Source organism: Felis catus, chromosome C1 (genome assembly GCF_018350175.1).
Source record: "Felis catus isolate Fca126 chromosome C1, F.catus_Fca126_mat1.0, whole genome shotgun sequence".
In the NCBI taxonomy this organism is placed as follows: domain Eukaryota; kingdom Metazoa; phylum Chordata; class Mammalia; order Carnivora; family Felidae; genus Felis; species Felis catus.
The window spans coordinates 118,693,160-118,720,048 of NC_058375.1; the positions used below are offsets into that span (position 1 = coordinate 118,693,160).

Sequence of the window (26,889 nt, forward strand, 5' to 3'; positions counted from 1 at the left end):
ACAAAAATTTAAAAAACAAAACCAAACCTGCCAGTCATCTTGCCAGCAAAAATGGGTTTATTCAGAAACAGCAGAGAACTGCAAACCAGGACGTGCAGGCTACTGAAAAACCCATACACAAGTGCCCAGACTAAAGGAGAGGACTGCTCTCTTATAGAGGAAAGGGGGAAAGGGGGAGAGCTGTTAAAAACAAAAAGTCCATTGGGGTAAACTCCACTGGAGTTTGAAGTATAGGAGTTTTTCACTGGCCGAGCTGTGCCGGTCTCTCATTGGCTGGGCTGTTGCTAGGGCAGGAGGAAAACCTTCCTTTTTCCTGCTGAGATAGTAGCATAGTACCTAAGGTACATCCCTTCCTATTGGGTGTGCAATTGCAGAGTGGTGGGGGCGTGAGAACTCCCCCTGCTGGCCACCCGACTCCTCTCAGAACCAGGTCGCCTTTCATTAAGGAATTTTCACAACTCCATTTAGGCCTGTGACTCAACTAAGAAGAAGCCAGCCACCCGGTCACCTCCCACAGTTTCTGGAATTACATGCCACTGGTGCTGGGGGCCCCGCAACACTTAGGCGGTCAAAAAAATCAGGAAAAAGGCCTGTGGCTAGGACAGCCTCCAATCCATCCCTGGGGCAAATGGGAAAGAAGTCCAGGTCGGGAATTCTCTGCCCGTGAGGTAGGACAATATGATGGACAAATTAACTCGGTCTCCAAGTACAGGTGTCTTTCCTCCTTCTGCTTGAGATGGGACCAAGAACTTCGGAATCTGGGGGTTTGGGCTTCACTTGGGCAAGGAACAGTTAAGAGGAGTTTGGTTTCCAAAGTCTAGGCCAGAGGCTGGGCCTGTCACGGGGCCCATTGTCCAACACTGAAGCCCTAAATTAAAATTCAGATATTACTTCCTGATGACGTTACAGTAGTGTTTGCATTTGTTAAAAGTTCTTTTTTGTCACCTCTGAACATGCCTAAAGTGACCCTGTGTTTTGGCATATCTTTTCTTTTTTTTAATATGCTAAAAGCCTTAAAAAAACAAAAAACAAAAAACAAAAAAGGTTCTCCAGGCCACTCCTGACCTCCAAGGAGCCTGCAGAGGGGCAGTTTTGGTGAAGGTGTGGGCTCCTGGGGCCCTGCTCTTGAGAGGGGGTCTTTCAACAGAGATTGGGGGGACAGGTATGCAGGGACCCAGGATGCCTGGGGCCTGTGTTCATCACACCCAGAACCCTGGGGTGGTGGGACCTGCCTGGAGGTGGAGAGGTAGCCATGCAGCCCCAGGACCTGGAAGTCTTGACAAAGAACTCGGCCCCCTGGGGTGCCTGGGTGGCTCAGTGGGTTGAGCATCTGACTTAGGCTCACGTCATGATCTTGCAGTTCATGAGTTTGAGCCCCACGTCGGGCTCACTGCTGTCAGAGCAAAGCCCACTTGGGATCCGCTATCCCCCTCTCTCTGCCCCTCCCCTGCTTACATTCACTCAAAAATAAACAAACATTAAAAAAAAAAATGAACTCTATGCCCATGCTTGTCATCAAGGGAAGCCCTCGCGCTGGAGTCCAAGAATTGGGAGTAGAGGTGGTTTATATTGTCTGTCACTTAAAAAAAAAAAAAATCCAGTATGAGGATAGGGCAACAAACAAGGGTGGTAGGGACTGCTTTTACTGTGTATCCCAGGTATGTATTTCTTAGAAGAAATCAGTAATCTGCACTCTAGGAGTACTTAGTGCACACTGCAAGATCCTAACCCAGAGTCCATACTCCAGAGGTGGCTACTAAAAGCACTTCAATCCTGTTCACCTAAACTGACACTAAAGGGTCTTCAATATAAGCATAAGGGATGTTCAGGGTATATGTACTAACTAGGAACATCATACAGGCATTCCTGCTCTTAAACAAAAGGCACAGGAGAACCTGGTGAGCCCAGAGCCCAGTGTCCTTTACAGTGACCTCCAAAGACCCAGGACTCCTTTAGGTCTTGCGTTTTGCACAGCACAAAACATGTTGTTAGCCCGTCGGAAGGGTGGCCAATCTTACCCACAGATGCTCCTGCATCTGCTACCAGCAAAGCTTCCTCGCAAGGAGCTAATGGCTGGGCCTTCCTGGAGACTGCGAGTATGGAAATTCCTTTTTGCCTGCTTGCTAGTAAGTGTCTTATGTGTGGCACAATTTCTTCTTGGGCCTGTTTGCATTGCAGCAGATAAACCCGGTAGCAAGGCTGCTGGGAGGGGACCGGTGGCTCCCATCTCCCATCGGGGTCAGATTATCCACATGCACCTGGCAATGAGACATAACTTCATGGACTTAGGTCAGTTTGCAATCAGCAGCATCACGGGCTGTAGAGAGGTCTGTCCTCAAAGCTCCTGAGGTGGCTCAGCTGTTCCAGTCTTCCTGAATGGGAGGAGACAGAAGCTGGCTCTCCCGAGACTGGAGATGCGGCCAGCACCTGTGGGTGAGGGCCCAGCCACAACTTGATTTTAAAAAATACAGAAGGGGCGGGCGCCTGGGTGGCTCAGTCGGTTGAGCGTCTGACTCTTGATTTCAGCTCAGGTCATGATCTCGAGGTTCGTGGGATCAAGCCCCCTATCAGGCTCTGCACTGACAGAGTGGAGCCTGCTTGGGATTCTCTCTCCCTCTCTGTCTCTACCCCTGCCTTACTCGCGCTCTGGGTCTCTCTCTCAAAATAAATAAATAAGCATTTAAAAAAAAGTAGAAACCTGATGCTTCCTCCAACCTGAGTGTGGCAGAGCAAATTCAAACATGCCCACTACTCATTTGTAGGTGAAGCTTATGCTTTGGAACTCAGGAGAATAATATCTGCATTGTTAAATGAATAAAAAAAATAGCAATAAGAAAATACTGAATTAATTTCTTAAATAATTAAACAACATAGATCCCATTTATGATCATAAAAGATGTATTCTTTGGCTGTACATTGCAGGGGGGTGGGGAGGATCTTAAAGGCTGCAATAGGGAATTGAAAACTAAGACTATTATTTCAGAAAGCCTGAAGCAACTGTTAATTTATGTAAGATAAGTCTGTATAGGCTAACAACTTTGTTTTGGGCTGGCCGCGGCAACACTGCTTGTCTCATGAGAAAATGGAGTAATGATTTATTTAATAAATATAGTTTCCCAAACAAAATCTTTCTTCCAAGGGGGTAAAAAGAATTTAAGAGGTCTTTGTTTTGAGAAACACTATTTCCGATTTTGAAGTAAGTTGAAGCATTGATCTCAATATGAATCCAAGCGAGATGCTTTCAATCCTTTAACCAGCTCTGGATCAATCTCAAATGTTAATGAACAATTTATTGTGGTTTTAAACCCACATTCAACCATTCCATCCTTGGGAAATTTGCATAGTTTCCTGTAGCAACACCAAGATAAAAACAGAGCTGGATTTTCCCCGTGTTTGGCAAGAATCTCAAGGTAATTGCCTTAGGCTTCCGCTTAACTCTGCCGGTGGAAACAGGAGGCTTGGCTCTCCCAAGATCTCCCAGAAGGCTATTAAGATGAAATCATTTTTCACATGTATCTATTCCTGTTTGTACAAAAGAGATGATCTCTATTCTTCAACAGAATGAAGCTTTCACCTCCCTCCCCAAACCCTACAGTCTAGGTAAACCAGATTGCAAGCTAGTATCCAAATATGCAGCATGGACCCTGAACCTCTCAACGTCTTCCTTTATGCCCTGAATATCCTTTTCCCACTTCTCTTTCCTTCTGGGCTATATCAAGTGGCTTCTCCTCCCCATGCTTATCTTTTTGTTTTTAAGAAACAAAACTTTCTTTTTTAAGTCATCTCTACACCCAGTGTGGGGCTCAAACTTATAACCGCAAGATCAAGAGTCACATGTTCTGGGGTGCCTGGGTAGCTCAGTCAGTTAAGCCTCCGGACTCTTGACTTCAGCTCAGGTCATGATCTCACAGTCCGTGAGTTTAAGCCCCACGTTGGGCTCTCCACTGACAGTGTGGAGCCTACTCGAGATTCTCAATCTCTTTCTCTCTCTGCCCCTCCATTCCCCTCAAAAATAAATAAATAAACAATAAAAAAAAGAGTCACCTGCTTTACCAACTGAGCCAGCCAGACGCCCCCACAAGATTTTTTTTTTAAATCATGACCATCCTGGCCTAAATATCTTCAACATCATTTGTCATTAGGGAGATGCAAATAAAATGTGCAAATACACAAAAATACAAATAAAGTAGTGAGTTGAACGGTGGCCTCAGGAAGGCATGTTCGTATCCTAACACCTGGAGCCTGTGAATGTGACCTTATTTGACAAAAGGATCATTGTGGGTGTTATTAAGGACCTTGAGATTCAATCATCCTGAATTACCCAGCTAGGCCTCAGTCCAATAACCTGTCTGTGTACGAGAAGAGAAGACGGAGAGTCAGAGAGGGCCATGGGAAGGCAGAGGCAGAGAGTGGAGCCATGTAGCCACAAGCCAAGCAACACCTGCCAGAAGCTGCCGGAGGCGAAACTACATTCTCCCCAAGAACCTCTGGAGGGAGCACAGCTCTGCCGACACCTTGATTTTGGACTCTGACCTCCAGAATAAATCTCTGGTTTACTAAGATCCTCAGTTTGTGGTTATTTGTTAGAGCAGCCACAGAAAACTAACACACCATATAACCCAACAATTCTACTCCTTGGTATACATCCAGGAGGACTGAAAATAAGTCCACGCAAAAACACGTACACAAGTGTCCCTAAGAGTGCTATTCATAGTAGGCTCAAAGTTGAGACCCAGACGTCCATCGGATGAATGGCTGGACAAAACATGGTATAGGCATACAATGGAACAGTATTCAGTCATGGAAAGGAAGGAAGTACTGATAGATGCCACAAGTCGCATGAGCCTGGGGAAACATTAGGCCAAATGACAGAAGCCAGTCACACAAGACTACATGTTATATGATTCCACTTATATGAAATGTCCAGAGTAGTTAAGTCTACACCAATGGAAAGCAGATTAGTGGGCGCCTGGGGTAAAGGTAGACTGGGTGAAGGAATAAGGAGAGTGAGGGTGCTGGGGGGGGGGGTGGGGAGTGAATTGTTTATTCATTAATTATTACAAACAGCGAGGAACTATGAAAGATAATTATTTTAATTCTACCCTACCACCGTTGAGGCAGCAAACCTAATATCAGGAAAAGTAAGCTTCAAAATCAATTATTAACCTGGGTCTTTGATGCTGTGTTCTAAGAAATGTGTCCTCATTAGTTGGGGTTGGGGGGGATTTCCTATTCACCATTCTAAATTCTAACCCTTTTTCCGAGGGGAAACACTTGGCACCTAACAGATTTCTCTCCGGATTCATTCTCTCTACCCACTTTGAGGCACGAGGACTCACGGAAATGGCGTTGTTTGTTGGGGACTGCCTGATAGAAACCTGACTTCACTTCCTGACGGCTTGGCCATGTGTCAGCTTCTTCTCCTTGCCCTGAGCAATCCAACACAATACTTGGAGTTCTTTCTTAAAATGACCCACTCTAAGACATGGCTTCTAAGAATGCATCACGTCTAAAAGTAGAGACTCTTGAGGCAGCTGGTGACAGAGCCAGAGGGGGGAACATCGTGTACAAAGCCAGAGTCTCAGAGGGCCCTAGTGAAGAGAGCCCACCTCTGCCCCACTCCCAACACATGTGCAGATGCCACGGTGGCTCAGATCCAGAACCCAGTGGGAGTAGTTCTGAGATGTCCTGCTCCGTGTGACTTTAGGGGGTCGATGTGAGGTCATTGAGGTTGTAGAGGTGACTTAAATGTTCAGAAGTTAGGGATGCTGTGGCCACCCAGAGCCCACCCCAGTTTGAACATACCGTCGATGAAGGGCACCCACGAAGCTCTGTGGTGGACTGAAGTCCGTCCTTTCAACTGTCCCTTCTGGAGCCTGTCCAGTGGAGCTGACCCTTGCCACCAGACCCAGCTAGAATCTCTCTGGTCAGAATGGATGAATTAGGCATGGGCATCAGACCTGAACAGGTGGAACAGAATCCTCACCAGAGCCTCTTAGGAAAGGGATACCCCTTTCCCTGGTGGTGTAGGCTTGGAGCAAGCAGGCACTGGTTTAGAGGAAGGCAGCCGAAAAGTCAAAGTCGGTCTCTATCACTTCCTAGCTATGTGTTCTTGAGCCAACTATTTAACCTCCTGGAATCCTGGTTTCCTTGTCTATAGACTGAGAGTAATAGTACAACCTCCACAGAGCGAGTGTAAGGACGAAATTGAATCATGGAGGCACAGGGCACCCAGCTCCTAGCCCCTAAGAGCCAGTTAGCAATGACACCCATTCGAAAAGAATGCCGTGAGGAGCCTTTGGCGGGAGAAAGTAGCTTGTCCAAGGACACTGGTACAACTTTAAAATTTCTCATCCTAGAACCATCTTTCTGGCCCAATTGACATTCGTGCTTCTGCAGATTACGCTGCTCTTTAAATTTTTTTTTTTTTAACGTTTATTTATTTTTGGGACAGAGAGAGACAGAGCATGAACAGGGGAGGGGCAGAGAGAGAGGGAGACACAGAATCGGAAACAGGCTCCAGGCTCCGAGCCATCAGCCCAGAGCCCGACGCGGGGCTCGAACTCCCGGACCGCGAGATCGTGACCTGGCTGAAGTCGGACGCTTAACCGACTGCGCCACCCAGGCGCCCCTTACGCTGCTCTTTAAATGAATAATATAGATGCAGAACACTCACGCCATGTCATTACTATGATTAGTTATCCCACTTAAAAAATACCTACCAGAATCTGTTGGTGTTGTTCTTCTACTTGATAGCCTCCAAAATGCACTACGCCAGGTTTTGCCTGTATGACCTTATTATTCAGAAGTTTTGCATAAACCTCTATAAAAGCAATGTAAACAAGTACATCAGGAGATGAGACATAAAAGAAAATCTTAAATAAAAGAAGATCCTGTTAAGGTGGGCTCTCTTTAGGATATTGTAAGCCTATGAAAGTTTCAGACAGAGGATACAGATGTGAACCAGATTAATGATCTATTCCAAATGAACTGTACTGCTTCTCCCTATTTTTACACATTGTTTGGGAGATGTTATCATCACAATACAAATTCACATGTACTGTTGACCACTTAGTGAAATAATCTGCTCTTCACGTTTTGTGCAAGTCTTCAAAATAAAATGCGAGCTTGTAAAAAGCACGCGCCTTATCTTTGCTGCTCCGTATAACACCAAGATTACCTAGCATGCGATGAATATCCAAACACCAAGTGTTAGTTTTCTAATGTGTGTTTAACTGTTATTATTTCATTTCCTCTGGATAGAATTACAATGTGATAGAATAATTGTAAAGCTCTGAATAATTATCGCTCTGGACAGAAAAGTCTCCAACTGCTATTACTATAATGTGAATGTCTTTTCTTTTCTTTTCTTTTCTTTTTTTTTTTTTTTTTTTTTCAGTTTTGAGAACAAGGTTAAAACAGCTGATCTCTTTTACAAAAGGGTACAGGCTCAGTCCCTTAAGTGTCTAACTGTTGATTTGGGCTCAGGTCATGATCTCACAGTTTGTGAGTTCCAGCCCCACGTTGGGTTCTGTGCTGACAGTGTGGAGCCTGCTTGGGATTCCCTCTCTCTCTGCTCCTCCCCCGCTTGCTCTCTAGCTCTTTCTCAAAATAAATAAAAATTTTAAAAAAAAAGTGTCACTGTTTCAAAGAAGATATCCAGATGGCCAACAGACACACGAAAACATACTCAACGTCACTCATCATCAGGGAAATACAAATCAAAACCACACAGATACCACCTCACGCCGGTCAGAGTGGCTAAAATTAACAACTCAGGAAACAACAGATGCTGGCGAGGATGTGGAGAAATGGGAACCCTCTTGCACTGTTGGTGGGAATGCAACCTGGTGCAGCCACTCTGGAAAACCGGGTGGAGGTTCCTCAAAAAAATTAAAAGTAGAACTACCCTATGACCCAGCAATAGCACTGCTAGGAATTTATCCAAAGGATACAGGAGTGCTGATGCATAGGGGCACATGTACCCCAAAGTTTATAGCAGCACTTTCAACAATAGCCAAATTATGGAAAGAGCCTAAATGTCCATCAACTGATGAATGGATAAAGAAACTGTGGTTTATATACACAATGGAATACTACTTGGCAATGAGAAAGAATGAAATCTGGCCATTTGTAGCAACGTGGATGGAACTGGAGGGTATTATGCTAAGTGAAATAAGTCAGGCAGAGAAAGACAGATACCATATGTTTTCATTCCTATGTGGAACCTGAGAAACTTAACAGAAGACCACGGGGGAAGTGGAGGGGAAAAAAGAATTATAGAGAGGGAGGGAGGCAAACCATAAGAGACTCTTAAATACAGAGAACAAACTGAGGGTTGATGGGGATGGGGGGGAGGGGAAATGGGTGATGGGCACTGAGGAGGGCACTTGTTGGGACGAGCACTGGGTGTTGTATGTAAGCGATGAATCACGGGAATCTACTCCCGAAAACAAGCGCACACTGTATGCTCTGTATGTTAGCCAACTTGACAATAAAATATATTAAAAAAAAAAAAAAGCATCCAGGTCTACACAACTTTTCCCAGCTTTTCATTCAGGCAGGAACTGAGATGTGTAGGAGGCACTGGGAACCCACTACCCCATTGTCTCTGTGCCTTTAGCGCTGATGTCAGGCATTTGTTCGTAATCCTCACTCCAACCCTGCGCAGCAGGTACTATTTCCATTGTGCAGATGAAGGAGCTGAGACTCAACAAGATTAAGCAACTTGCCCACGGCTGGTAGTTGAAAATCAAGCCCAGGTCTGATTCCAGCTGCTAGATTGCCTCCTTCAATACGAATGCACCATCCAATTTCTCACCAACGGTGACTTTTCACCTTTGGCTATATCCACACCCGGTGAGCCACAGATCCCCCACCCCGCTCCTTAGCCCAGTGTGATTCTTGTAAACATCTAGAGTGGGTGTGAAATGGTTGGTGTTCTTGCTCCTCACCAGGTGAGCTGAACACTGTCATCAGCTTTGGGCCAAAGTGAAGGGCTGGAATGGGGTTAAGGATGGTCTTTCTGGGGATAGATGATCTCTGTCGGTTATCTGATCATTTTTTTAAGTATTGAAATGAACATTATTTGGTAATTTTTAAAAGATTTTATTTTTAAGTAATCTCTATACCCAAGGTGGGGCTCGAATTCACGACCCTGAGATCAAGATTCACACGCTCCTCTGAGTGAGCCAGCCAGGTGCCCCATTTGAAAAAATTTTTTCAAGTTTATTTATTTATTTTTGAGAGAGAGAGAGAGAGAGAGCACACGCACATGAGCACGAGGGATGGGCAGGGAGAGAAGGGGAGAGAGAATCCCAGGCAGGCTCCACACTCACCTTGGAGCCCAACGTGGGGCTTGATCTCCCAACTGACCATGAGATCATGGCCTGAGCTGAAATCAAGAGTCAGAAGCCTCACCGACTGAGCCACCCAGGCACCCCTATTTGGTAAGTTTTTTAAATGCTGGACATTTTGCTTTTGTTTTTAGAGCCACAAACAGGTGTAAAATAGGCATTGCTCTGCTAATACTCAGCAATAGTTGAGTGTATTAATCTGCATTCAATAAGTTCTACGGTAATGAAAGAGCCACACCAAATTACTGCATTTCCAGCATTTGTGATGGGCCTTGCAAGATGAACTGGAAGCCAGCTAGTGTGATGGTAGAGAGCTGGACGTTGGGCTACAACGACTGAACACCACCTCCCCACTCAGCTGGGCCGCCTTGGGGAATTCGTTTGACCTCTCTGATTGTCAGCTTTCCCAACAGTAAAATGAAAACAGAACGCTGATGTTGTGCAGAATGAGTGAGAATAACGTAGGCCGAATGATTAGCCTTCTACATAATCGCTAGAGGATCTACCAGGCTTTCCACGTACATAGAATGGGAGAGATGTGCACGGAAAAAAGCAAGGGGGTATTAAGTGCATGTGGTCTTGAAGGAGCTGCAGCTGGGGGTGAGAGGTACAGAGCATGGTAGGCCTGGGGGGCGGGGCCGAGTAGGCAAGTTCACATCCACGGCAGAGGCGGCCAAATGCCAAGGGAAAGAATCGCAGTTCTATTCCGTATGCAAGGGAACCGCGGAGAGCATCTGAGCAGAACAGGGGCAGGGACAGCCGTGATTCCACAAAGGAAACTGACGGGGTGTGAAGGTCGGAAGGAGGAGAGCACTACAATATCCTAGTGACCTGCTGAGGCAGTGGGGACAGATAGGTAAGATATTTGAGGAAGTGGGAGCAGCAGAACTTGGTGACTCATGTACACCACAAGGACCTATCACGTGAGTGGATGGGCCTAAATAGAACCATTGTTCTTAATAATAAAACCTATTGTAAGCCTATAAGACAATATAGAGAGATCAGCACCAAAAATTTCTTTGTGCTTTCTGGACTTTGGATCCTCTGCGATCCAACTTACTTGATTAGATTCCAACTTACTTGATTCTAGAAGGTGATTAGGTACTGGAGTTCTTTTCTTAGGCTCCTCCACGAGGCTCCTCAAAAGGAGGGGAGATACGTTAGTAAATGGTTCTTTGGCACTGTTTAGTTCTCTGCTGGGGGTTTTCACCACTGCCATTTTATCATGAAAAATTGAGTCTCCTTTTTAGAGCCAAAGGTCACTTCCTGGGAAGAAAACAGTAGCAGTATGAGAAACCACGCACACTTTTTTTTTTTCTCAATCTTTAACAAACGTACCTCTGTGACTGTGCGGTTAACTGTGGCCCAGGCCCTCCCTGCCTCCCTGCCTTTGCCGGCCACTCCATTCCCACACAGGGCTGTCCCATTAATCTGGTGTCACATATCACACCCCAATCTCCTGCCGTCGCTCAAAACCCTTCGGTGGCCCTTAATTTTCAAGAGCTTTTCCCAAACTCTAGTCCTGAGATGCTTTGGACTCCAGAAGGGAAAAATAAAGGCACTCACAATCAAAAAAATCAGAAAATGTTGAAGTAAATAGTGAAACAGGCCTCTTACTGAGGTATGAATGATTTATTGCCATGTACAAGCCTAGGCATCTTGGTATCTTCTACAGCTAAGTCTCTAAACTGGGGGTCCTTGGACAAGCAAGCTTGGCGGGGGGGGGTGGGGGGGGGTGGGGGGCTGCTCTGTGATGCCTCTGAGACTGAATGTAAAATCCGGTCTGGATCTTTATGTGCTTGCCTTTTTTTTTTTTTTTTTTTTTTTTTTTTTCTGGAGAAGACTCATAGCTTTAGATTCTCCGGAGTCCACAACAGCAAGCAAAATACAGTGACTATACTGAAGCAGGTGTTTACCAATCATTTTCTGAAAATTTCTCCTTTCCCCTTACCCCCAGCCCCAGCATCTCTGAAGATTCCCTACTCCTCAGCACAGCCTCTACCTCACCTGCTTCGTTCCCTTTCATCCCTTCAACACCTGCCTCAAAGTTCACTTTCCAGCCCCCTCTCCTTGGGGCCCCTCAAATTCCCCGCCTGTACTTCAGGCAGGAACAATGCCTAAACCGTTTTCAGGAGAGCTCTCCTATTCCAGTTCACTCCAGGGTGAACTTGTCTCTTTTCACACACCCCCATCCTTGGTCTCCTGGCCCCATCCTCTACCCGCAGGCCCTCTCATCCTAGCCAGACGCCTGCTCCCCCTCAGCGCCCCTTCACTCCATCTCTGGCTAGGGGTAGGGGTCGACCGCAGCCCCATGCACTACCCACATCCTCACTTAACCCTTTAGGTCCGACCTCTCCTCTGACCACCTGCCCGCGGTTCAGGCAGCCTCAGCAGCTCAGCGGCGGCCAAGGGGGCACCCCTAACCCCAGGTCCCAGGCCGCTCACACAGGAGGTGGTTCCGGGGCGGGATTCGGCCTGCGCCGGCGCCAGCCACCGTCGCCATGACAACTAGGACGCGCTCCCAGGGTTGGCGGCCGGACGCAACCAAACTCTCCAGGGACGTGGGGGCGGGGCGGATACGGGCGGCAGGTGCTGGAGCTCCGGAGGCCGCTGGTGACTTCGGGGGTCTCGAAGCAGTCTGTATGGCCTGGGCAAGAACAGAGAGAACGACTTAGGAGGTGCGAGGGCAATGGATTTCCGAAGGGAAATGGGAAAGTCATAAAAGTATAAAAAAGTATAAACTGGAATCCTACGAGAGCAGATGGCGGAGAGCGTCTGGCCCCCCCAAGGGGCGGGGCCTCCTGAACTCAGTGGGTGGAGCTTCCCGCCAGACATTCATTCACCCAATCACTTAATTCTTCAATATATTTTGTTTTCCGTTTTCTGTTACAGTAAATTTCAAACATATACGAAGGTAGGCAAATAGTATGATGAAGCTTCAACACCCATCTGTGACAATGATCAAATCACGGCCAGTCTGTTTCCTCTATACCTTCCCCCTATTCCCTGTATTCTTTTGAAAATCTCAGGCATCATTTCACCCATAAATATTTCAGAATATACCTCCAAAAGATAAAAATTCTTTAAAAAAAATAGAGTACAACCACAATGCCAGTACCTTCATAAGTTACAGTGATTTAACATCTTCACTTACCCAATACTCAATAGTTCCACAAATGACTTACATGTCGTGTTTAGAGTTGCCAGTCTGAATCAGAATTCAAACAAAACCCACACGTTACAACAGACTGATATGTCTTTAGGTGTCTTTTAACCAACATGTTCTCCCTCCATTTCTTTTTGTTGTTGTTGCAACTTATTCACTGAAGAAACTGTTTGTGTTCTGATACTGGTATTTAGGAGTTATACACCATGAAGCTGGACCTGCCCCCCCTAGACCTCCTGCCCTGTCTACTCACCCTGCCCACCCATGGACATTATTCCATACACAGACAGCTTGGGCTTCTCTCTTCCCAGGAGTTGTCCTTGTCTCGTTTTTTCATTATATGACTTGACACTTGCGTGATATTATTTATGGCTTCATGTCGATAAGAAATTATAGCAGGAATCCAATAAGAATACCTGCCTTTCCCACACCCACATCACTTGTTGTGCTCTATGTGGTCCCCGCCTCCCCCACGCACACTCACACTGGGAATATTTACTTTTCCCATCATCCTATTTTCCAATCCCTCCCCCACTGCCATCATCACTGGTTAAAAATCTGCCCATCTTTCAAGACTGGTGCTAGCGATGGTATATTTTCTACCCTCCTTGAAGCCCTCTGAGCCAGAAGGACTGTTTCCTTCCTCCGGGTTCCCACACACTTTCTTCTATCATCTTTTTTGGCACTTATCTTTTTATATGTTGCACCTCTTATTACTTGTGTGTCTTAAACTGTGAAATTCTTATCAGGAGGGGACTGTGCCTTATCTTTGGATCTCCCACAGCCCTTGACACAGATCTTTGTTTATGGTGATTACCCAGTAACTGTTGGCCAAGTGGATGAAAAAAATCTATCTGCTTATACAGTAGGTTGTTTTAGTTCTTTCTGTTTTGTTGCCCCAACAAAGTTGTAGATTTTAGAACAAGCACTGTGTTTCCCACAGTCCCAGACCTTTCTACTCCAGCTTAAATCATCAAATGCTTGTTTCCATATACTTTTTAGTGGGTCTTGGGTAAGACCCATTAAAATCCTTAGTTTTTTAAATTTTTAATTTAATTTTATTTTTTAATGTTTATTTATTTTTGAGACAGAGAGACAGAGCATGAACGGGGGAGGGACAGAGAGAGAGGGAGACACAGAATCGGAAACAGGCTCCAGGCTCTGAGCAGTCAGCACAGAGCCCGACAAGGGGCTCGAACTCATGGACCGCGAGATCATGACCTGAGCCGAAGTTGGACGCTTAACCGACCAAGCCACCCAGGCGCCCCTAGTTTTTTTAATTTTTAATTAAAAAAATCCTTATTTTTTTTTCCTTAGGTAAATTTGGCAATGTCCCTATTTCATATGTAAAGATAGACACAAACATAGATATATAGATATTGATATCGATATCGATATAAGATGTAGGTTCTCTGCACAATTCACCAAAGTGCCTATTATAGTGTAGTGGACACTTCGGTTGTGTACTCCCACCTTCCAGCTTTGATCAGGCTTCTTCCCAGTCCCTGATCCCCAGATCCCCACTTCCAGCAGTAGATGCTGGTTAGTCTATGCTGGTCATGGAAACTTCTGTCCTCTTGCCCACCACTGATTTACGTTGAGTATGTAACCCAATTCTGGCCACAGAGACATTAGGAAAAGGCTTCCGGGAAACTTCTGGAAAACACATACACAGATAATCTTTCATAAATACAGTATCTTTCTCTTTCTGGACATTGTAGTATCCAGAAGTGATTCCTTGGAAATGCAGCAGCCATCAGAGGCCAGGAGGGGCCTGAGCGTGAAGGTGAAGCTGGTGAGAAGGATTAGCAGGGCAAGGAGACAGGAAGAAGATTCTGGACCTGCATGACGTCATCTCACCTCTGCTTGTCTGGTGCCCGCATCCCGTTATCTCCTTTCAACTGAAATCGTTCTGACATACAATGATTTCTAGGCACTCACCACTCAAAGCGTGCACTTTAGCACAGGAACCTGTTAGAAATGCAGAATTTCAGGTCACCCAGACCTACCAAATCAGAACCTAAATATAAATAAGATCCCCCAGAGATTCACAGACACATTTTAAAGTTTGAGAATCACTAAACCAATGACCTACAATTACAGCTGTTTTCCACGATCAATTATTTAACCCATTCATTTGCGTATTTCACATGTATTTCACTGAGAGTTTGCGTGAGCAGAATACAAAGGTATCCCAGCCTCTGCCAAACTAAGTCAATGAAATGAGTGTAATAACAGACACAGAAGCTATAAACAATAAGCTTCAGAAGCACAGGGAACAGCTCTTTCCTTCTTTAAAACTCATCTGTGGCTTCATATTGTACGGAAAAGAAAATGCAAAACCCTTGACATAACTTTCAAGGCTTGGCAGAACCTTACTTCTGGCCTTCTCTCTCCTCCTTCTCTCACCACACCCCACGGCGCATCCCCTGGTGTGCTGGGTTAAAGCTGGCTGAAAATTCTGACACTCCTCTCCTGGAGAGGTGGGGTCCCTGGGCCCTGCCCATGAATCTAGGTAGGTCTGTGACTGCTTTAACCTCCCAGTCCAAGCCTGCCTGAATTTGGGACTGCAACATTTGTAGGAAGTAATAAAATGGTGGTTGTTTCAAGCATGCAAGCTTTGAGATGGATATAGCTGCAGCGATAAATAACCCGAAACTCGGCCAGTTCCTACTCAGCCCAAGGATCCCTTCCTTAGAGGGGCGTTTCCTGGCTTCCTTTTCTAAATCAGGCCCTACCCCAACCCCACCACCCTCTCTCCCAGCACTGGGTGCTCTCCCTTCAATGCACTTACTGCAGCGTGTGATTCTAGACCAATGGGCTTACCTCTCTGATGTCTGTCTGCCTGATGTCTACCTCTTCTGAAGTCAGCTGATGGCCTGACTTGTTCACTACTGTATACTTAGCACCTTGCACTCTGCCTGGCACATGGGAGGACCTCCAAAATATTTGTAGATCAGGTCATTAATGAGTCATGCCAACAGAGATCTAAATTTCTACATACGTATACATATATTATATGTATATGTACATGCATATGTATATATTTTTGGAATATTTATATGTTTGGAATATATATATACATATTTGTATATATTTGGAATATGAATGATATACTCATACAGTTCAAAATACCCACATAATGCCTGGACTTCCTCACAACATGGCCACTGGATTCCAAGGACAAGTGTCCCAGGACAGAGCCAGGCATATGCTAGCCGTATGACCTAGCCTTGAAAGTTGCACAGTTCTACTTTCACCTCATTCTACCCATTGAGGCCATTCTCAAAGACCCACTCTTTTATAAGAGGGAACATAGACTTGTAGGGGCCAAGGGCAGGCCACTCCAAGATGGGCCACTTTGTCAGGAAGATTATTTTGAATTAAAAAGCAATCATGGGGCCCCTGGGTGGCTCAGACAGTTAAGCATCCTACTTCGGCTCAGGTCATGATCTCACAGTTCACAAGTTCGAGCCCCGGGTCTGGCTCTGTGCTGACAGCTCGGAGCCTGGAGCCTGCTTTGGATTCTGTGTCTCCCTCTCTCTCTACCCCTCCCCGGCTCTCTCTGTCTCTCTCAAAAATAAATAAACATTAAAAAAAATTTTTTTAAGCAATCAAGGGGCACTTGGGTGGCTCAGAGGGTTAAGTGTCCTGCTCTGGATTTCAGCTCAGTTCATGATCTCACTATTCATGGGATCGAGCCCCGAGTTGGACTCTGCACTGGCAGCCCAGAACCTGCTTGGGATTCTCTCTCTCTCCCTCCTTCCCTCTCTCTGTTTCTCCCTCTGCCCTTCCCTTGCTCGTGCACCATGTGCACTCTCTCTCTCAAAATAAATAAATAAACATTTAAAAACATCAACAAATAAAAAGTAATCAATACCCAGAAGATTCAAGAAAAGTTCTTTATCTCCCCTTCAGCTCCCTGAAAAGAATGTAGCTAAAGGAATTGCTCTAGGAAGGGAGCTATCACTAAACACAACTACCTTATACTATGAACTGGGTATGACAGACGGGGGGGAGGGACCCAGCAAGCCTGTTTGATCAAAGTTGTCTATGCTCCCCTGTTTCTGAGGGGCCCAGCAAATGTTTGTTTACAGCAAACGTTTATTCTTTTTCATCTTCCTATGAATTCATTTTCTTCCCTTTGAAGTCCCAGACCCCTATCCCCTCCTCCTTAGTTCAGAATGACGTACATAACTTACTTTGCCTGTCTTTGGAATTTCTTGTCTGTCTGGATTCCCTGAATGTATGTCATTAAGTTTTATTTTCCCCTTTTAATCTGTCTCATGTCCATTTGATTCTTAGTCCAGCTAGTAGGACCTCAGCAGGCAGAGTAAATGCTTCCTCCCTAGCACACTCCACCTCTCAATAGAAAAGTGTCAACATCTTTGGGGTGATGGTGGGGTTGTCCGGAGCTCACAGCCAAGAAAGAATTCTTTTTTTTTTTTTTTTTTTTAAATTTTTTTTTTTTCAACGTTTATTTATTTTTGGGACAGAGAGAGACAGAGCATGAACGGGGGAGGGGCAGAGAGAGAGGGAGACACAGAATCGGAAACAGGCTCCAGGCTCTGAGCCATCAGCCCAGAGCCCGACGCGGGGCTCGAACTCACGGACCGCGAGATCGTGACCTGGCTGAAGTCGGACGCTTAACCGACTGCGCCACCCAGGCGCCCCAAGAAAGAATTCTTGAAGACATCTTTGGTGCAAAAAGATGATTTTATTAAAGCATGGGGACAGGACCCATGGGCAGAAGGAGCTGCACTGGGGTCATGACGAGTGACTAGTTATATACTATGAAGTTGGGGAGGTAAAGTCGAATGGGAGTCCTCCAGAGGGACTTTGATATGCTAAAGAGGAGAGGAGGAAGGGGCAAGAGAACCACCTGCAAACAGAGCCTGAACCACGCATTCGTCCACCCTGAAGGACACTTTGTCTCTGGATTCTCTGTCACATAAGCCAGCACCCAGCCTTATTGCTACGTTAGCCAGTTTGAGTTGGTTTGTCCATTATCTGCAGCCAAATGCATCTTAACTTGTACATCTGGACAATTTAATTGTACTGATTTTTTTTCAACCTCATACTGCTAAAAGATGGGTATTATTTGGCCCATTACGCAGATGAGGAAATTGAGGCCTGGAGGGTTAAAGTAACTGCCTGATAGCACATGGCTAATTGATGACTAAGTCAGGATTTGAATCCACATTTGTTTGTTGACAGCATTCTTTTCTGAACGCCAGGCCAAATTGCCTAATCAGGCCGAAATGTGGGGAGCCTCTGGGAGGTCGGGGCATACCTCATCATTTTTTGCTCCATCCGGAGAAGATAAGGCCTTGGGAACACTGGCAACATTGTCTTTCAGACTTGGTTTTATTTGCCCTTTTTTTATTTGATCTGTTTTAACAAATATATTTCATAGAAATATTTAAAAGGATGCTGACAGGGGCGCCTGGGTGGCTCAGTCGGTTAAGCATCCGACTTCGGCTCAGGTCGTGATCTCACAGTTCGTGAGTTCGAGCCCCACATTGGGCTCTGTGCTGACGGCTTGGATCCTGGAGACTGCTTTGGATTCTGTGTCTCCTTCTCTCTCTGCCCCTCCCCCACTTGTGCTCTGTCTCTATCAAAAATAAATAATAAAAATGTAAAAAAAAATTAATTAAAAAATAAATAAATAAAATAAAAGGATGCTGACAAATGGAGGCGGAAAATAAGAAAAGTAAAGGAAAAACTGCTTTCCTGAGAAAGCCAGCCCACATTTCCAGAGTGTAAACAGTGAGCCTGGACCATAAAAACCTCATTAAAATGTCAGTGTTATACCTTTGTACTTCAGCACTGAATGGGAAATCATGCTTGCCCCATTATTTATGGCTCATCAATAATACATTAGCTCGGCTCCAGAAAAGCTCACATTCAAGAGAGGACAGACCTCTTTGTTTGGTTTATTGAACAGCTGAAGGGGCAGAGCAAGTTCATGTCACTGGTGTGTTCATTTGGTGAAGGCCCCCGACCTCCAGGGACAGCCAGCTCCTCACTCCTTCACAATGTCCTCCTCATCCCCTACCCCTAGTCCCTTCTGCTCACATATCACTTTCCCAGGGAGACTTCCTTAAGTGTATGCCAGGGGAAATTGTTACAAGTGACAGAAATGGATTAGTGACAGAATGGATTCAAAAGTAAAACAAAGGTTAAAAACATATCTACCTGTCTATCTTCTGTCAAGAGAGGCTTTAGTCACAGTCGCCTCTAGGTGCCAGAGGACGGGGTTAGGATTTTGTCTTTCTTTGTCTCTGGGTTCTCCACTCAATGTTGACTTCATTTCCAGCCAAAATGGCTTCATGATATGGGAGGGCCGCCATCTTGCTACTGGCTTGAGTATAATGCTAATGCCTAGGTTTGGTGGCGCCACTCTTACTGGCCCAGCATCAGTCAAGAAGGTGAGGGAGTATGAAGCAAGCTGAAACCCTGCAAACCACCCCCTCCACCACCACCACCAGGTGGGATATGTGTGACATGCCTCAGGCACTCCTAGCTATGGAAGAACAAGAGAAAAGAAAGAAAACAAATGGTTAACTGATAGAGATCACAGTCAGGAAGGACACTAGTCTCCAATTAGTTTACAAATGTCTTAGTAAATGACAAGAAAAAGGCAATCTTATCAATAGTCTAATCTCCAGAAACCTATAGGTTTCCTGGAGCCCCAACATCACCCCTCGATAGTGATGTGGGGAAAGAAGGCAAGAAAGAAATGGCAGGGAAAATTAAATTTCCTCAACCTGCAGCCCGTTGACAAATACTGGAGGCAAATACAGAGTATAACATTTCTCCAGGAACCTTCTACCGTGCTAATGTTAATGCCTTCCTAGAAGGAAAACAACCTAGCTTGACCATAGCAAAGCCTCAAGTAGCTTAGGAGTCCTCTTTAGCATCTCAAAGCCCTCTGGAGGCTTGCCAGTTGACTTTACCTCTCCAACTTCATAGTATATAACTATATAACCAGTGCAGGTCTTTCTGCCCATGGGTCCTATCCCTGTGCTTTAATAAAATCACCTTTTTGCACCAAAGAGGTCTCCAGAATTCTTTCTTGGTCGGCAGCTCCAAACCCCCACCACTCCAAAACCCCATCAATGAGCCCAACCCTGAAAGCAGTCATTGTGGTTAGTTGCTGGTGGTGCCTCTCCTCGCCGAGGTCTGGGTCAGATGCTCACCTCTGGGCTGCTGTTGATGGAAGTCCCACCCAAGCCACAAGGTCTGAGAGTAGGGGAGGGGAAGGGAGATCCTTATACCAGAAGAAGAGGGATTAGAGGCTGGCCAGATACAGCAGATGTCTGTTAGGTTGAACCTTATAAAATGATCGATATTCAAATATATTTTACGTGCAAGAATGGTGACTGATATGGCTCAACCTCATACATTAACCCATGAGGCTTGGTTCGGTCCTTAGTACGTGCTCCCACGGAATGTATCACAGTTCACAGTACCATCCACTGTACACTCTGGAGTTGCTCACTTCAGCTGACCGACTGGTTTGCGAACTGTGTGGTTATGCAGGCCTCTCAAATCTTGACCACCAGCCTCCATCATCTTGCCAGCACAACCGCCCCCCCCCCCCCAAGAGGGGTTGCAACTGAGTACCACAGGCTTTGTGTACAGGGGTGAGGTCGCCACACGGGCAATTTCCCCAGGCCTCTATCATTCTCCCACAGCCACCTGGAACAGAGTAGGAGCTCAATGAATATTCATCGAATGAATGTACTTAATTAGTTCTCCAACAAGGGTTTGTTGCTTTTGGAAAAATGCAAAAACAAAACAAAGCAAAGCAAAACCAAACCAAACCAACCTAATTTCTTGTTGGAGAAGTAATTTAGAATAAAATCTCCAGCCAACCGGGTGAACCGTCTCCCCCAAATGAAGAAAAGAATGAATCAGTTTTATCGTTTAAGAAATTTTTTTAATGTTTGTTTATTTTTGAGAGACAGAGAGAGACAGAGTGTGAGCGAGGGAGGGGCAGAGAGAGAGAGAGAGACACAGAACCTGAAGAGGCTCCAGGCCCTGAGCCGTCAGCACAGAGCCCTACGCGGGGCTCGAACTCACAAGCGGCGAGATCATGACCTGAGCGGAAGTCGGACGCTCAACCGACTGAGCCACCCAGGCACCCCAATCAGTTTTATTGTTAAGCATCAGACCAGACTGTGAGGCACGTCGCTAAGAATCCCCAAAACAGATGCCAAAGACAAATAAGAAATCTTACCTTTGTATGGAGCCCAGGCAGATACAATTCATTACACGCAAGTTAATTGTCTTTATCCAAAGGAAAAATAAAACTTCTCATATTTTTTTGACAAACAGGAAATTACAGCTTGGAGCCAAATGCCTGAGCCAACCTCCATGGTGACAGCCGGGGCACCATCATGCCTTGATGTCCACATTTCACGGAGATGTATCCACGGCCTTCAAGAAAGGCATTTCTGGGATGCAAAACTGGCAATAGGCTTATTTCACTTTTAAAAAGATTTACATACATCTCGAAGAGATGGAGATTTCTAATTATAAGGTTTCTAAAGGAAATGCTAAGATATGGGAGAGGAGAAAAGATCTCTTCCGCTTGGGGCTCCAGGGAAGTTTCTAAATTTAATTTTTGGAGGATTGTATTGTAGGGGAGGGAAAGATCTTTTACCCCCTACCTTCCCAGGTTCAATGGCTGAAGCCTGCAAATCAATCTGATAAAAGACAGCGTAACAGGGGCAAAAGCAGATGAGCTGGAGTTTCACAAGGAAATGAGATTCAGGAAGGTGGCCAGATGATTGAAGTATATACCATTTTAGGCTAAACAAAGGAAAAGGGGGTTGGGGACTTCTGGGCTGGGGGGGGGCAGTGAGTTATGAGAAGGGGAGGGGAGCAAATGCATGGTAAATAAGGTTTGTCTTCTTATGTGGTCAAGAGTCTTTCAGGTGATAAGAGTTGTCTAGGGGATAGCTCTTTTCCCGGTCAGGAGACTTTTTTACAAATGTCAATTTCCTTTACAAATGTAAATTTCCTTTACAAAAAAGCATGTTTTATACTTTATTATTAGGTAGGGGGAGGTGGGATAAAGAGCTTTTCGTGTAGCTGCTAGTTGTCAATTGCTTTTGGCTCAAAATAACCCTTAGACTGAGACGCCTGGGTGGCTCAGTCATTTAAGCATGTGGTTCCTGAGGTCAAGCCCAGCGCTGGGCTGTGCACTGACAGTGTGGAGCTTGCTTGGGATTCTCTGCCTCTCTCTCTCTTTCTTTCTCTCTTTCTCAAAAATAAATAAATAAACATAAAAAAAATCCTCACACATATTTTGGTGCCCTTCAGTTTTTTACCCTTACATTCTGCCTTACTGGGGTGATAAGAATATATGTATGAAATCAATGGAGAACAAGTTAGTTACCCTAGAACCAAATGCAGGACCTTCCATCCACAGAGTAACTTCTTTATTATTATTTTTTTATTTTTTTAAATGTTTATTTATTTTTGAGAGAGACAGAGCGTGAGTGGGGGAGGGGCAGAGAGAGAAGGAGACACAGAATCGGAAGCAGGCTCCAGGCTCTGAACTGTCAGTGCAGAACTTGACACAGGGCTCGAACTCAGGAACCGTGAGATTATGACCTGAGCCGAAGTCGGACACTTACCCGGCTGAGCCACTCAGGCGCCCCAGGGTAACCTCTAATTACTGTTAGGAGAACATGAACCTCCAGTGTTTGGGGTGGTCATGACTTACGTGTGTATGCCCCACTCTACTGGCAGGGGTACTAGGAGAAAAGGATTAGAATCGAGATATAGAAAGTCATCAGAATCAAAGAGAGGACCCCTGTCATGGGGGCTGTAATGAAGTTTAAAGGGTTTATAGCATGGTATTTCCCCACAGTCCCCATAATGGTATTTATGGTCTCACACACTCTTCCAAAATCTTCTCATTCCTCCATAAAGAGGTTGAGTCTGTGCTGTCTTCCCTTGAACCTGGGCACGCTTTTGTGGTTGTCTGGATGTCAAGAGTGAGCCCTCTTGCTCAACTAGACCGCAACGGTTATAACCAGAAATAGACAAGACCCCTTAACTCAGCTCTAACTAAAACCCATTGTGCTTATTCCTTATCACACTTTCTTGAGGCTTTGACAAAGACATTTTGCAATAACTGGAACATTCCAACCACCAGTCTAGAGCAACCGAATGCCTAGAAGACCACTCCACATATCCCTTTCCCCTCCTGTGATCCTGTGCTGAGCACATACTGACCCCCATCTCTCACACACAAGCCCCCATCTCTCTCTGTAAAACTCTAGTATCCATCTTTCGGGCTAAGAGGTTGGTTGTTAAGGCATAAGCTTGCCACCTCCCCCTGCTGCTGGCACCCAAAATAAACTTATTTTCCTTTCTCTTTCCAAGCCCTAGTCTCTGGAGTTATTGGCTTGTCTTGCCACGGGTTTATCTGAGTTTGTTCAGCAAAGGGGCTGGCCAACTCAGCCAGGAGCTGTGCTTTCCAGGCCCCTGGGGATCCCACTGGGACAACCAGCTGGTCCCAGCAGAACGGTGGGGCTCATTTGTTCCTTTCTTCAGTTAACAATTATGAAAATTGGTAACATGGACCATAGAAAGCCACAGCAGTAGCGCTGTGTGATTTCCAGGGCTCACTCATCAATTACAACACAGTTTCGGCCTGCTCTTTCTTGGGATGCACACCTTTGGGATCCTGAGCCGCTACCTGAAGCTGCCTGTCACTGAGACCACTCTGTGTGAAGAAAAGAAATCCAGAGTTTCAGTACCAGCAAGCCTACCTCCCAAATGTGTGATCTTGAGCTACAGTCTCATCATATCTCAGTTTCTTCATCTGTTAAATGGGTATAATGATATTTCCAAGTGGGGTTGATGCGGTTTGAAGTGTTGGGGTTTGGAGCCAATGGCCAAGAAGGAATTGAGACATTTTTGGTTCAAAAAGGTGGTTTTATTATTTTTTTTATGTTTGTTTATTTTTGAAAGAGAGAGAGAGAGAAAGCATGAGAGGGGAGGGGCAAAGGGAGAGGGAGACACAGAATTCGAAGCAGGCTCCAGGCTCCGAGCTGCGAGTCAGCACAGAGCCCAACGTGGGGCTCAGACTCACAGACCATGAGATCATGACCTCAGCCAAAGTCGGACACTCAACCGACTGAGCCACCCAGGCGCCCCCAAAAAGGTGGTTTCATTAAAGCAAAGCACGGGGACGGGACCCGTGGACAGAAAGAGCTGCACTTGGGTTGTGAGGAGTGACTGATTATATAAGATGTTCTATCCTGTGGAGGGGAGGGTGATGCTACGGCTCCAGGAAATTGAGTCTATAGGTTTCTGGAGATTGCTCTTTTTTTTTGTTGTAAATCATTAAGACAATTGCAAACTGGTGGAGAGTCATGTGCTGCAAGCCTGTGATCTCTATCAGTTAACCACTTGTTTTTCACTTTCCTTTGTTCTTGGGCAGCCAGGAGTGCCTGAGGAATGTCACACATACCCCCCTTGGAGGGAGTTTGTGGGGGTGGGGGTGTTAACTTGTGTTTTACTCTCAGCTTTCCTTTGTTCCCTCATCAGGATTTTTCTCCTTTTGCCTCATCCTTCCCAAACCCATTTTCTACGTTTTCCATCCAGCAGGTAAACTATGTGAATAGTTTCTTTCTCCCGTCTGTCCGCCTTGTCTCTAGCATTGGGTTGTGTTCAACCAATGGAAAACATCTCCAGGAGATCAGGGGACGGGAGAGGAGGGGTCAGGGCATTTATCTGACCTCCTGACCCCTTTGCCAGGGCCACGGTTTTGGCAGTGGCTGCATTGCTGTATGCATTGCTCACCCTATGGGTGAGTCTAGAACAGCTCTTGCCAGCTTCGGGGACACTGTTTTCTCTCCTTGCCCCTTGTTATAGAAAACGTTATCTGACAGTTATTAAAATGGTTAAGGAAGAATTCATTCAAGACTTACTATAGTGGTATTGCAAGAAGGGAGAGAGACAGAGCCCAACTTGGAACAAAGCAAGAACAAGTGGGGATTTATGGCCAAGGAGCACGGTGAGGGGGCAGTGGATGGAAGATCCCTAAGAGGAGATACCAAGGTGGGTGTGGGGATTGTTGCTAACAGAATTTAACAGGATTCTTGCTGAAGGCAGGCCGGGATTGAGACATCAGAGGTGGGAATGAGGGACTTGATTAGATACCAAGTTTGGTCAGCCATCAAGAGTTGGAAGGATTCTCACTAAGCTGAAGACGGCCAGACTCTTGCTAAGACTGGGCTGGGCAGGCCAGAGACAGAGGGCACCAAAGTCAAGTCCTAGTCAAGAAACAGGCCCTGAGGAGCTGAGCTCAAGTTTCCTCAAGGAGAGAGTCTTTGCCATTCTTTTGGCCCACTGTTGTTGGTCCCTGGAACCTTATTGTCCCTCATCGGTGCCCTTAAACTTGCCCACACCTCTGCTCCTTTAATGGTTCTTTCGTTAAGTTAAATTCGGCTGACTTTCGCCAGTGAAACTTTTTGAGCCAAGGGTTCTCCCTCTCCTGCCAGACCTCCTGCTGGGCCTGCCTGCCCCATGGGGTTTTGAGGGTCGAACAAGATGATACATGCAAAAGCACGGTAAGGAAGTCATCTCTTTAAAAACATTTTTTTAGGGGCGCCTGGGTGGCTCAGTCGGTTAAGCGTCTGACTTCGGCTCAGGTCACAATCTCACGGTCTGTGAGTTCCGGCCCCATGTCGGGCTCTGGGCTGATGGCTCAGAGCCTGGAGCCTGCTTCCGATTCTGTGTCTCCCTCTCTCTCTGCCCCTCCCCCGTTCATGCTCTGTCTCTCTCTGTCTCAAAAATAAATAAACAATGTTAAAAATTTTTTTTTAAATAAAAAAAAATATATATTTTTTTTTAATTTGGGGGCGCCTGGGTGGCTCAGTCAGTTAAGCCTCTGACTTCAGCTCAGGTCATGATCTTGCACTCTGTGAGTTTGAGCCCCGCATTGGGCTCTGTGCTGACAGCTCAGAGCCTGGAGCCTGCTTTGGATTCTGTGTCTCCTTCTCTCTCTGCCCCTCTGCCTCTCATGCTCCTTCTCTCCCTATCTCTCTAAAAAAATAAATAAACATTAAAAAAAAAAACTTTAAAATACTTTTTTTATTTTGGGGAGAGCGCAAGGGGGGAGGGGCAGAGAGAGGGGGCAGAGGGTCTGAAGCAGGCTTTGTGTTGACAGGCATGACAGCAACGAGTCCCATGTGGGGTTGGAACTCACAAACCATGTCCGACGCGATGCTCAACCGCTCAACCAACTGAGCCACCCGGGTGCCCCGGGAAGTCATCTCCACGATTGAGAGGAACCCTAGTCCAGTGCAAAGGGCAAAGGGCAGAGGCTTTGCGCTCAGTCCTGGGTTTAAACCTTGCCCCCCTGTCCCTTGTTAGCTGTGTTGTTGGAGGTGAGTGCCTAAGCCTCAAGTGTCATCAACCAGTTAAGGAAAGTAAATATCCCTCATATAGGCGGGAAGGATTGGCTACATGACCTATCCCAAGTTCCTAAAAGGTTCTCCAGCTCCTGGCAGGTACTAAATACATTGTTCTTTCACTACCTCTTCCCTCCACTCCTATCATGGAGTTGTTTTCTCAGACGGATTTTGCAAAACCACTAACTGTATCCGTGGCTTGTAAATGGGCTTCTCACCAAGCACTTGAGACCCTTTTCTCAATGCTCAGAGAGGCTGCCTCTCATTTAATGAAGAATAGCTTTGCCGCGGGCCAGAAATTTATTAAATTGCCCAGAACAAATATTGCTCTGCTTTGTTACTGGCAATCTGTATACAGCACAGATTACGTTTTTGTGTATTGTTTTCTTGAAAAATGTTTTCCATCAAAAAAGCAATACATACAGCGGTTTACAGAAGATGTTCAAGCAACATGGAAGTCTAATCAGTAAGAATGGCAAGTCCTTACAGCATCTTCTTTCGGATGCACATTTAGGGTGTTGGGGTTTCAGGGGCCCAGGAAGCAACATTCTTTCTAGCCTGAATCTTGAACCATTTAAGAATTAAAGTTAAGGGGCGCCTGGGTGGCGCAGTCGGTTAAGCGTCCGACTTCAGCCAGGTCACGATCTCGCGGTCCGTGAGTTCGAGCCCCGCGTCGGGCTCTGGGCTGATGGCTCAGAGCCTGGAGCCTGTTTCCGATTCTGTGTCTCCCTCTCTCTCTGCCCCTCCCCCGTTCATGCTCTGTCTCTCTCTGTTCCAAAAATAAATAAACGTTGAAAAAAAATTTTTTTAAAAAGAATCAAGGTTAAGACAGATGAGGCCAGGGGCTCCTGAGTGGCTCAGGCTTAGGTTAAGCGTTGGACTCTTTGATTTCAGCTTGCAGGTTTGTGAGTTTGGGCCCCGCGTC

The 26,889-nt window shown here is 45.9% G+C and overlaps 1 protein-coding gene across 9 annotated transcripts in view; it reads right to left on the reverse strand.

Annotated features, from left to right (window-relative positions):
• The window catches only part of CFAP221 (cilia and flagella associated protein 221), a 106,821-nt gene extending 94,873 nt beyond the window's left edge, over window positions 1-11,948 (reverse strand). For 4 of the 9 annotated variants that reach the window (XM_045033673.1, XM_045033674.1, XM_045033672.1 and 1 more), the window contains exons 1-3: window positions 11,708-11,862; window positions 10,437-10,622; window positions 6,723-6,823 (exon numbers count right to left, since the gene is read on the reverse strand). In XM_045033673.1, the coding sequence (XP_044889608.1) occupies window positions 6,723-6,823; window positions 10,437-10,575 (240 nt within the window). In that variant the 5' untranslated portion in view covers window positions 10,576-10,622; window positions 11,708-11,862. Of the gene's footprint in view, window positions 1-6,722; window positions 6,824-10,436; window positions 10,623-11,680 lie in introns of all 9 variants that reach the window. The other 5 variants (XM_045033667.1, XM_045033670.1, XM_045033668.1 and 2 more) reach the window with 5 other exon arrangements.
• Between the last annotated feature and the right edge of the window lie 14,941 nt (window positions 11,949-26,889).